At 39.6% G+C, this 12,104-nt stretch overlaps 1 protein-coding gene across 1 annotated transcript; it reads left to right on the top strand.

Moving 5' to 3' along the window:
• Window positions 1-177: 177 nt before the first annotated feature.
• pus10 (pseudouridine synthase 10) lies at window positions 178-11,813 on the top strand. Its single transcript, XM_045205769.1, has 18 exons — window positions 178-312; window positions 763-895; window positions 1,194-1,460; window positions 1,839-1,925; window positions 2,392-2,426; window positions 3,321-3,435; window positions 3,845-3,921; window positions 4,162-4,207; window positions 4,414-4,478; window positions 4,595-4,680; window positions 4,988-5,113; window positions 5,767-5,823; window positions 5,919-5,995; window positions 6,167-6,222; window positions 9,921-10,038; window positions 10,242-10,384; window positions 10,564-10,663; window positions 10,965-11,813. Exons 2-18 carry the CDS (start codon window positions 770-772, stop codon window positions 11,001-11,003), a joined length of 1,620 nt encoding a protein of 539 aa, XP_045061704.1. The 5' UTR covers window positions 178-312; window positions 763-769; the 3' UTR covers window positions 11,004-11,813.
• The last annotated feature ends 291 nt before the right edge of the window (window positions 11,814-12,104 follow it).

Raw genomic sequence — 12,104 nt, 5'->3', positions numbered from 1 at the left:
ATGAATATGTATATACAGTCATGTAAAGGTACTTGTAGTGATATTGTATAAAATTAAAGGGACCTGTGGTGTTGATCAAATTGATCAAATCCTCAAATTGATCAAATCCACCCTCATCAACAGATTAATCTATCTAATTCGACTAGTTGTGTCTACTTCTGATGACGTCTTGTTCCTGTAGCGTTAGCTGCATGCTTAGAAACCAAATGACTGAACCACAGAGTTTCTAAACTATCTTTGACTGAACTGTGTTCTCGCTCTTCATAAACATTTGATTATCTTACAAATACTGTAATTCATTTGCCATTCAAGGTAGGGTTATGACTTGTTGTTTTTGGCTCGCAAGCTTGTGCTTATTTGTATTCTCAGATAAAGCTATAGCTATTTTAGGAACTACAGTAGCGAGCTAGCTGCATAGGCTAGCTGCACATCATAACATCAAATGCAGCAACATCCACACAGGACTGCGAGTGTGACCTAGTGCTAGCAATGGGGACACAGGTCTCAGAGCAAGCAGCTTTGTAGTGCAAAGTGTGCATGCAAGCTTAGCTTCAGCTACCAATGATTGTAACCTCACCCTACAGTATGTGATATGTTATGAGCATGGTGATGTGCATATTATATTACTCTTAGATAACTTACAGTAGTACTGATTCTACTGAACTCTGTCAGCTAACTTGTTGTAGTGGATTTGCCAGACATACATTTTCTTTCAACTTTCTTACTGATCTCATTCATCTATGATCTCTGTCCATTTTACAGCTGTATTATGTTGCCTCTGAAGGAGAAAGATAGACCAATAGTGAAGAAGCTGCTGGAAGCTGGATGCTGCGCCCGCTGTGTCCTGAGGTTCTGCTGCTTGGGGGTGCAGTCGGCCTACCGCCAGTCTTATGAGGTCAGCGCTCTTGCTACATTAGATTGTCTTTGCACTTAAAGCAGGGACAGACATACAGACATTTCAGAGATACAAGTGCAAAGACAATTAAGTAGCTCCAACATTCTTCTTTGTAGGTAGCCTCGGCTTCAGGCTTCGCGTGAAAGATGCTACTTTGTAGGCAACCTATGTATTCTCCTTTAGAAGAATTGTGACCATGATCTAACTTGCTGTCATATATTGGGTGAACTAAACTGCTGGCAGACATTTTAATATCTTTTTTGTTGCTGAATAATGTGTTTCTGTTTGTCATGTTCAGGATACAGCAAAGGAGCTTTGTGCTTTCATCACTGATTCAGAGAATAACCAATCCCAAGATGCAGCCGTGCTGGAGCAGCACACAGAAGACCCCCCTAGTAAAAAAATGAAGATGGATGCCGCGGAGACGGACGTCCAGTCAGAAGGCGACTCTGCCGTGGTTCCCACGGTGATGGAGGAAGGTGATGCCAAGCCAGCGGACTCGGACGTGTGTGTGGCGTGCCTGGGAGTTCTACAGGAGTTATGTGATAAAGCCTATGCCATAAAGGTGTGTTTGGTCACTATTAATCCTATTGCATTAGGAGCCACTTTTGTTTTACATGATACCTATGACTAAGTATGTCTTTAGGTGTGTCCCAAATGACACCCTATTCTCTATATAGTGCTGTACTTTTGACCAGAGCGGGACCAGGTCAAAAGTAGTGCACTATATAGAGAATAGGATACCATTTAGGACACAACCTTGAAGATTAAAATGAAATGAAAGACCTTAGTACCTGCCTAGTGATCAAATACCCCATCATTAATCAATGCTCCAGTCTACCAGAATCTGCCTCAAATACCACAGTTTGAGGCCTAGGAGGACAGAACCAACACTGGAATTTTGGGGGGATTCATGACGCTGTTTTTGTGTGTGTGTGTGCAGATATCGGAGGTGGTGAAGGCCGAAAACTACCAGTTTGACACGATGGTACTGTCCGTCTCCCTACCGGCCCAGCTGTCTGTCAGAGAGGTCAGTGGTTACATTGTAGGCCTTGGCTGATAACTGATGTCATGCAATTTTCTACCTATCAGCTTACAGTATATTCAAATAGTTTGTCTCAAAACAACTTCCATTTAATAGAAAAGTATGATTATTTCAACCTCAGTAGATTCTGTCATAGCCACACAGTCAGTATAGCCTGGACCCTAGTCGTTCTACACAGTGTGATGTGTGGCAGTGCGAGACTACTATACAGTCAATAATGCAGTATCTTGTCCCTGGGTTGGCCATTAGAGGGCGTAGTACCTCATAGTTATTGGTACTGCTTCAGTCTAGACTCTAGAGTAGACTAAAGAGCAATTGCAAGAGCCGTTGTTTCTACAGATGTGGCACTCCCATTAGGGTGTGCATAATGGATGCTTGTAAACAGACAAGCGGTTACTCAGGATGTTTCTGAACATGTGCCCTCCTCTCTCTCTCTCCCACACTCCTACAGCACTCTTGTTGGCTGCATGTAAAGAAGGAAGTGAGGTAAGTTCACTACACCAGAGTGGCATCCATCTATCTAGCCTAATTTCTTTCCATTAAAGAAATCATTCTAATCCCAAAGTATCATGACATCACTACAACACATTGAAATATTAGTGTTCAATACTATATTATGCCCACACATCTTTCACATGACCTTTTATAACGTCATGTCATGTCTTAACCCATAAGAGTCTAAGCCGGGGGAGGGGAGGGTGGGGTTCTACTAAGCTATATGGAATTGTTTTAAGAAGGTCATACCAAGGATCATTTAGCTATTTGATTTGGAATTTTAAGACCCCTTGAAGTATCCCAAAAATATATAAACACATTATTTTATGAACATTTTTATTTGGCCTTACTGCTGTTAGCCCATACAAACGCATTGAATAACAGATTCACTACATGGAACAACAGATAGTCCCCCCCAAAAAAAATCGAAAGGAAGTTTGTTCTGAAGTGTCTGTCCAATATCTGAGAGATATAAGAAAGATCAGAAAACATGTACCGTATTTGTTTTGTTATTTTTGGCACTAATTATTCTCCATATATACTGCCACTAATTTTCTCAACTTGTACAGGGACTTTCAGACAAGTCTTGTGAGGCCTGTGGACGTCCAAGAGCAAAACATTCGACATATATGTGTTCGTGAGAGTCTCGCCCATATTAGTGTAGCCCAAACTACAGACAGAAGTTGGCAGATCTGCTGTACCGACTTCAGACGAGTCCCAAGACGCTTGTGCATCCAATGCAAAAAAAAACAGAATCTCTAGCATGAACTGACAGATTTTATGGGGATGTTTGTATTATGCTAATTTGATTTCCGCTGGGCGCGGACATTGACCTTAGGGTTTTTTAATACTTTAATTAATTACGTTGAATTTGTTACCAAACAGGGAGAAGTCTATGTGCCTCGATAAGGATGATGTCATCCAGGTGAAGGAGGCCTTCAAGTGGACAATGCAGGGTCTGGTGTCCAAAGAGCTGGGGGGAGTACCTGTGGTGACCAAGGTCAGTGACCCATGACCCGGAAGTAGCCATACAGTAGCCTCATTTGCTGATGGGTCGGACACCGCTGTTTAAAAATACTTGTCATACAGTTACTGTATAATGCACTACTTGTATCTATAGCAATAACCTGTAATAAGCTAGCCTGGTCCCAGATCTGTTTGTGGCCTTGTCAAGTCAATTGCTATCATTGACAAGAAAAACATGACCGGGAGTTGACATGGCGGCACAAACAGACTTGCACTCAGGCTAGTAATGTAATAAGTGTTCTCTTAGTAAACTTACCCTGGTAAAATAAAGGCAAATAGATAAAATGTAAGTGACAAAATTATATTAATTCCTGAAAAGTATTTTATTCTTCATTTTTTTTGCTGAAGTTCATTCCTATTTTATTTTCCTCTTTATCCCACAGATCAGTCGACAAACTGAACAGTTTGAGGTGGGCGTGGGGTTCACACACCCAGAGACAGACTCAGACTGCCACTTCCTGTAAGTCCTCCAATCACACTCCTCCTCAGGGAATAGATAAGATGAATAGATTGATAGACAGCCAGATGGATGGAGGGATGGATGGACGGACGGTAGGAAGGACTGATTGACTTACAGATTGATAGATAGATTTGATAGGTGCTAAGGCATGGAGTACCCGCAAAATACATGTAATATTGAATGTAATGTAGCATTTTTATGAAACTACATACTACTTCCCTGCTTTATTCTTGCATTCAGGGCTGGCATCTGTTCAGACTGCTTCAGACCAACTAAGAACAAACAGGTGAGTGAAAAAGTCAATTGGAGCCATGTCACTTAACATTTGAGCAAAATGTGTTGTTGGTATAATGGTTTTGATCATTTCCGTAAATGTTTTTGTCCAATTTCTTTTTTGTTAACAATGGTGACATGCTGCTCATTCTTTTTCTTTCTATATCTCTCTGTGTTACTTGTCTTTTCTCTGATCTCTAGTTTATTGTCTCACAACAGAATGTCTTCACTAGAATGGCCGTGGTCAAAGCCCTCGAGAAGGTTTCTGATGAGAAGTTTCTAAAGTAAGTGTTCACGTTATTCATGCTTTCTTTGGACTGTTTCTCTATCTTAACTCTTTAGAGAAAACTCACAATCTAACTACATGTATTGCTTAATGATATTTACTTTTTCTCTCTAGAAAGTTCCCCTGTCCCCCTACACGGCCAGCGAGCAAATGCATCGCTCAAGACGTCCATTGTCTTCACGTTTCTGTATTTGTGGCGGGTAAAGTTGTCTTTTGGATGATTTGAACCAAAGGAGTGCTTTGAGATTATCAAGAGTTGGGTCAGTTCCCTTTCAATTTAGGGAATGTATTCAGTTGGGGGCGAATCCTAACATCCACTTAGGTAAGTTGAATTTTCACTTAGTCCCCCATTGACATCAATGCATGGCTAAGTAAAAGTTGGACTTAAGGAAACGTTAGGATTCACCCTTCATGCCTTGGGATTTGTCGGTTGTTTACAATCCAATAATGAATAGTTGTTTTTAAGGGTTTGACTTGACTCTTTTATGTTTGTCCCTGTTTTTTTAGGGAGGTACAACAAGTTCTCCCGCACCCTGCCCCAGACCCCCTGGGTGATTGACGGAGAGAGGAGGATGGAGTCTTCAGTGGAGGAGCTAATCGCTGCACCCCTCCTCTCCTCTTTCCGGGCCGAGGGTGAGCGTATACTGGGTGGTGTTCAGAAGGGCGCACTGTAGCAAAACGTTTCGCAACGGGAAACAAAAATCTGTGTTCTTATTGGATGAGTTCAGGTAGAACCTCCTCGTTTCGCTCTGTTTCTAAAAGTTTTTTCCCTACTGAACCTGATAGGCTCTACAAATTATTACCTAGGGATAGATAGACCATAGAGATAGAGGGCTGTTTTAGCATAGGCAGCGCCATTGAGGACTTTCACCATTTTGAAAGTAGTCAACTGGGAGGAACTTCCTATGGGTTAAGGAAGAATCACATGATTCCATCCAGGTCATCAGGACCAATCAGCCAATGGATTATACTTGTGAGCAAACATTCCATAACTGCAGGTGGCAGTAAATCGCCAACCTTTGCTTTATACCTGTTCAAACAACACACTACAGGTAGCAGTATGCACCCTTTCAGTTATTTTACCAATTCATAAAAGTAGTAGAAGAAGAAAATGGACTACTTCAAAATGGAGATGGCCTCAATGGCACTACCCATACTCTACAAATGGGACAGATGCAATGTCTATCTAAGTCAATGAGAAAGACAGATCCAAATGGATACACTGGTTAATTGAATCTGGGATCTCAAGTAATATCTTTCTCCTCTTTTCCCTCTGGTCTTTGCAGGGTTTAATTTCTCCTCCTCAGGAAGGGAGGACGTGGATGTGCGGACGCTTGGAAATGGTCAGACACACAACATACATGTATGTTTACACATCCCCAGGCCTTGTTTCCGTCAATGTGAGGTGTAACGGAGGTGTCTGTATCTGCCTTTGCAGGTCGTCCGTTTGCACTGGAGCTGCTAAATCCTCACAGAGCCAGGTTCAATAAGGCAGAAGTCCGACAGCTGCAGGAGGTACACACACACACACACACACACACACACAGCGTCTCTGCAGGGTCACACACACACACACACACAGCGTCTCTGCAGGGTCACACACACACACACACACAGCGTCTCTGCAGGGTCACACACACACACACACACAGGAATTGACCACAGCCCTATCTTTTCTTCTCACAGACCATCAACCAGTCCTCAGACAAAATCAGAGTACGAGATCTACAGATCGTTAGCAGGTGAGCAACGCAGTAGAAAAATGGGTCTCACTTCTGTCCAGAGACCTAAGAATGATGTTGCTGCTGTATGGCTGTTCATTTTACATTATCAATAGAAAAAGAATCTCTACAACTGAAGCTAATTGTAGAGATTGTTTTTCTATTGATAATGTAAAATTAACAGCCATACAGAAAGACTCATGTGAAGGTGAAATTACAGAGGAGGAACTTCTGGATGCAATTAAAGACTTTAAGTCCGGGAAAACTCCAGGGTTAGATGGCATACCAGTCGAGGTATACCAAACCTTTTTTGATATACTCAGAGGACCGTTATTAGCATGTTTTAACCACTCCTATGTAAATGGTAGATTATCAGACACTCAAGAAGGTCTGATTTCATTATTACTGAAACAGGATACAAGTGGAAAATATAAAGATCCAGTCCATTTAAAAATGTGGAGGCTCCTTACACTTCAGTGTTCTGATGCAAAATGTATAGCGCATAGAATTAAAAAGGTATTGTCGGACATTATTAATTCTAATCAGACAGGTTTTTTACATGGACGATACATTGGAGATAATATAAGGCAAGTACTGGAAACAATAGAACACTATGAAATATCTGGGAAACCAGGCCTGCTATTCATAGCAGACTTCGAAAAGGCATTTGATAAAGTACGACTGGGGTTTAAATATAAATGCCTGGAGCATTTCAATTTTGGAGAATCTCTTATAAATTGGGTTAAAATCATGTATAGTAACCCTAGGTGTAAAATAGTAAATAATGGCTATTTCTCCAAAAGTTTTAAACTGTCAAGAGGAGTGAAACAAGGTTGTCCACTATCGGCATATCTATTTATTATGACCATCGAGATGTTAGCTATTAAAATCAGATCCAACAATAATATCAAGGGATTAGAAATCCAGGGCTTAAAAACAAAGGTGTCATTGTACACTGATGATTCATGTTTTCTTTTAAATCCACAACTTGAATCCCTCCACAGCCTCATAGAGGATCTAGATACATGTTCTAACCTATCTGGATTACAACCAAATTATGACAAATGTACTATATTACGTATTGGATCACTAAAAAATACAATTTTGACATTACCAATAAAATGGTCTGATGGTGATGTGGTTATACTCGGAATACACATCCCAAATGAAATAAATGATCTCACTCCAATACATTTTAATAGAAAGTTAGCAAAAATAGATAAGATCTTGCTACCATAGAAAAGTAAATACCTGTCAATTTGTGGAAAAATCACCCTGATTAACTCTTTAATATTATCCCAGTTTACCTATTTGCTTATGGTCTTGCCTACGCCTAGCGAACAGTTTTTTTAAATTATATGAGATTTTTTTTTCTCCATTTTATTTGGAACAGCAAGCCAGACAAAATTAAACGGGCCTATTTATATAATGAATATGAATTCGGAGGACAGAAATTATTAAATATTAAAGCATTAGACCTATCACTAAAAGCTTCAGTCATACAAAAGTTATACTTAAATCCGAACTGGTTCTCTAGCAAATTAGTAAGATTGTCTCACCCAATGTTCAAGAATGGCCTTTTTCCCTTTATTCAGATTACAACCTCTCACTTTCTGTTATTTGAAAAGGAAATAATCTCCCAAATATCACTATTTCTAAAACAAGCCATAGAAAGTTGGTTTGCGATTTCAATTTAATCCTCCAGAAATGACAGAACAAATAATGCAACAAATATTGTGGTTAAACTCAAATATACTAATTGATAATAAAACATTATTTTTTGACAAAATGTTTAAAAAAGTTATAATCTTTGTAAATGATATCATAGGTAGGACTGGTGGAGTTATGTCACACATGCAGCTAACAAAAACATATGGAAATGTCTGCTCTACCCAAAATTACAACCAAATAATTGCAGCATTACCGCAAAAATTTAAGAGGAAAGTGGAAGGGGGAAAAGTAAGGAACTTGTCTGTCGGCCCTGCATTAAAGAACATAATTGGTTAAAGAAAATTGTGATAAATAAAAAAGTATACCAGTTTCATTTAAGGACCAAAGGATTGACAGCCGTCCCATATAGATTGCAAAATAGTTGGGAAGGGATTTTTGACGTACCGATTCCATGGCATAGTTTTTATGAACTGATACGCAAAACGACACCGGATTCAAAACTTAGAATATTTCAATTTAAATTATTATATAAAATTCTTGCTACCAATACAATGTTATTTATATGGGGGATACAATCTTCCCAGCTCTGCAGATTTTGCTGCAAAGACACAGAATCATTAGATCATTTGTTTTGGTACTGTCTATTTGTAGCCTGTTTTTGGACACAGGTCTAGGAATGGCTAAAGGATTGCAATATTTACCTGGAGCTAACCCTGCAGATAGCACTACTGGGTGATCTGAAAAGTCATAGTCAATCGATCAATAATATAAAAATTATTTTAGCAAAACTGTTTCTTTTCAATTTACAATCTGTAGAAACAATGAGAATAGAAAGGTTCAGAACTTTTGTAAAACATCACAGTACAGTTGAAAAATATATGGCAAATAGAAATCCAATATGGATGATGTTAAGAGATGAATGGGTGGTGTTGAAGGATGGGACTAATAACAACTAACAACAACTAATAACAACAATATAACTAATGTAAAGCATACTGTGTCCATAATAAGTATATAGGTTATAGGTTGAGAGCTTTTGTGAAAGAGCACAGTTAGAAAGATATGGCATATAGAAGCAAACCGGATGGACATTATGAAAATGATCAGAGAGGTTGAGGGTAGAGGAAGTTCAGGAGTAAATACAAACAAAATAGAATTATTGTAAAATTGACTGTGTCCATGAAATGTATATAGTATGTATAAGCTGGAAGTAGAGGCCTAAGCATTGTTGTTCACTAGTGTACTCCAATTAGGGAAGGGGTGGTGGGGTTGGAAAGTAATAAAGGGAAATATATTTTTAAAAAGGATATGTATATGTGTATGTATTTATATGTATGTACAGTGGGGAAAAAAGTATTTAGTCAGCCACCAATTGTGCAAGTTCTCCCACTTAAAAAGATGAGAGAGGCCTGTAATTTTCACATCAACTATGACAGACAAATTGAGAAAAAAAGGTCTAAAATTTTGTTTCTGGTGTCCTTTGACAGCTCTTTGGTCTTGGCCATAGTGGAGTTTGGAGTGTGACTGTTTGAGGTTGTGGACAGGTGTCTTTTATACTGATAACAAGTTCAAACAGGTGCCATTAATTAATACAGGTAACGAGTGGAGGACAGAGGAGCCTCTTAAAGAAGAAGTTACAGGTCTGTGAGAGCCAGAAATCTTGCTTGTTTGTAGGTGACCAAATACTTATTTTCCACCATAATTTGCAAATAAATTCATTAAAAATCCTACAATGTGATTTTCTGGATTTTTTTCCCTCATTTTGTCTGTCATAGTTGACGTGTACCTATGATGAAAATTACAGGCCTCTCTCATCTTTTTAAGTGGGAGAACTTGCACAATTGGTGGCTGACTAAATACTTTTTTCCCCCACTGTATGTGTATGTGTATATTTGCGAGAGAAAAAAACATATGGGGGATTGGAAGTGATGCACATAATTACATTGATGGAAGTTACAATCTAGCTGCAATATTAAAGCTGATCTACCCCCTAAAAAAAAAAATAACCTGACGGGTCATACTGTGTGTGGGTGTGTGTACGTGTGCAGAGATGCTATGGGCCACATGAAGGAGGGTGAGGAGGACAAGACCAAGTCGTACACCGCCCTCATATGGACCCAGAAAGCCATCGACAAAGACGACATCAAGTTCTTAGAGGAAACCAAAGTGAGTGTTAAATGCTATCTTTAAATGACATTATATTTGCATATAAAGTCACACAGCAAATGTGGTTAAACATCTTGGTTGTAGTTTATTTTATGGTATGTGTTTTATAATCTTTGGTTTGCTCATTCAGTGTAAACAGTACCTTAAAATAAAGTGCTGCCTACCTACGGTATGTGTTGATAATCTTTGGCTTGGTCATACAGGAGTTGAAGCTAGCTCAGAAAACGCCACTAAGAGTGTTGCATCGAAGGCCGCTGGCCGTCAGAGAGCGGGTCATCCACACCATGAGTACACGCTTCCTGGACGCGCATCACTTCCACCTGAAGCTGCGCACGCAGGCAGGGACGTATCCTTTACAGCGAGAGAAGCAAAACAGTGTGATACATGAATACTCATACACACAAACCCACACAAGGGAGGTATTAAGATTGAGATACATTCACATTGATATACACACACAATAACACATTAAAAAATTATAATGAACGACTCACCCAATGTTAGTACCTTAATAGCTGTTCCCAGTTACATCAAGGAGTTTATCCACGGAGACTTTGGTCGCACCAAGCCCAATCTGTGTGATCTGCTGAAGACTGAGACGGATATCCTAGAGCTGGACGTTGAGGTGGGTATTTAAAAAAGTTGACAATAATGTATCTACATTTTTGTGGGATATTAAAATAAGACTGATTATTGTATTAAAAATAGCGAGACACTGTTGAAAAGTTCATTCATAATTTAAAGGGGTAGATAAGCGTTTTTACATATTTCAATATTTGTTTCCTTACCTTGAAAGCAGTCTGTCCATTCAAGCTAAGAAAACCAATATCGAAAATTGCTGAACTATGATTAAACGTGATAGAACACGCAGGTGTTTCAAAAGGATTCTGATGAGTTTTGTCTTTCTCTCTGTGTACGTTCCTCAGTCTGTAGATGTGGACTGGCCACCCTCCATCCCGGAGTGAGCCTCTTCTCACTGATGCTGTTGGAGATGCCAAAAGGAGCCCTAGTTCTGATGGGCCATACCTTCACCTTTTGGGCCCCCACCACCACCAACTCAGTCTGTTTAGCTCAGTTCCACTGATCTCTATATGATATGGATAGTGTCAATATATTTGTGTTTTACTTGAGGTCAATACAGATTATGTTGAAATGACTGAGCTGAGGCCTTGAACTGATCTAAGATATACATGGCTTTGAGAGCCGTAGCAGGGACTGGGTGTGAATGGCACCGCTGATGGAAATGACAACAATCCAAGTTAATTGCACTCACCTGGTGTCCCAAGTATTAGTCCCATATTAGGAGAGGATGAAAACCAGAAGTGTTTTGGCCCTCCAGGACAGACATTGAACAGCCCTGTTATAGAGCATAGCGGTAGTATATGGTCAGTATTTTGTGTGTATTTTCCTCAGTTGATTTACAGAGATTTTTGTTCAGCCTTAAAATCAATTGTTTACCCATGGATTGTCCCATAAGCAAAAGGAGAGCAATGCTATACTGTTTTTTTGTATGAATGAAAATATTTGAATGTGATGTCTCTTATCAGCATAATGTTCCCAAATAAAGGCCTGGGTCATGTTCAGTTGTGCACACAACAGAAAACTATTTGGAACAGAAAACCAAAAATGTTGTTTCATATTGGACAAGTCCAGGTATTGTGCTTTTCCATCTAGACTTACCCCCACACCAGTGTGTCGCCAGTGTTTTATGTTAAAGGGAAACTTCAGGATTTTGGCAATCTACTTCCCCGTCTCTGCGTGCAGTTTGAAGGAAGTTGCTAACTATCGCTTCCGCAATTGATAACTAGCGTTAGTGCAATGACTGGAAGTCTATGGGTAGCAGATACTCCTAGAATTCCAGTCATTGCGCTAACGCTAGTTACCATTGTCTCGTGAAACTACCTCTAGCTTCCTTCATACTGGACACATAGAAAATGGTATCCACGAGTTCATGTGACTCTGAGAAAGTAGATAAAGGGCCTCATTGCCAAAATCCCCAAGTATCCCTTTAATGTAAGCTCTAGTGTTGTTTCCACCAGGAGTGTGACACTAAAGACTTGTAGCGA

Source organism: Coregonus clupeaformis, chromosome 20, assembly GCF_020615455.1.
Source record: "Coregonus clupeaformis isolate EN_2021a chromosome 20, ASM2061545v1, whole genome shotgun sequence".
Classification (NCBI taxonomy): domain Eukaryota; kingdom Metazoa; phylum Chordata; class Actinopteri; order Salmoniformes; family Salmonidae; genus Coregonus; species Coregonus clupeaformis.
Note: the sequence above shows the minus strand (reverse complement) of the source record. Positions and strands in the feature narration are given on the sequence as shown.

What these genes read in the sequence shown, in the direction of transcription:
- pus10 (XM_045205769.1), top strand. Translation starts at nt 770, where the DNA reads ATGTTGCCTCTGAAGGAGAAAGATAGACCAATAGTGAAGAAGCTGCTG. An exon ending in CCCAGCTGTCTGTCAGAGAG is followed by an intron (nt 1,926 to 2,391) that starts GTCAGTGGTTAC and finishes ACACTCCTACAG; the next exon opens with CACTCTTGTTGGCTGCATGT. An exon ending in TCCTAGAGCTGGACGTTGAG is followed by an intron (nt 10,664 to 10,964) that starts GTGGGTATTTAA and finishes TACGTTCCTCAG; the next exon opens with TCTGTAGATGTGGACTGGCC.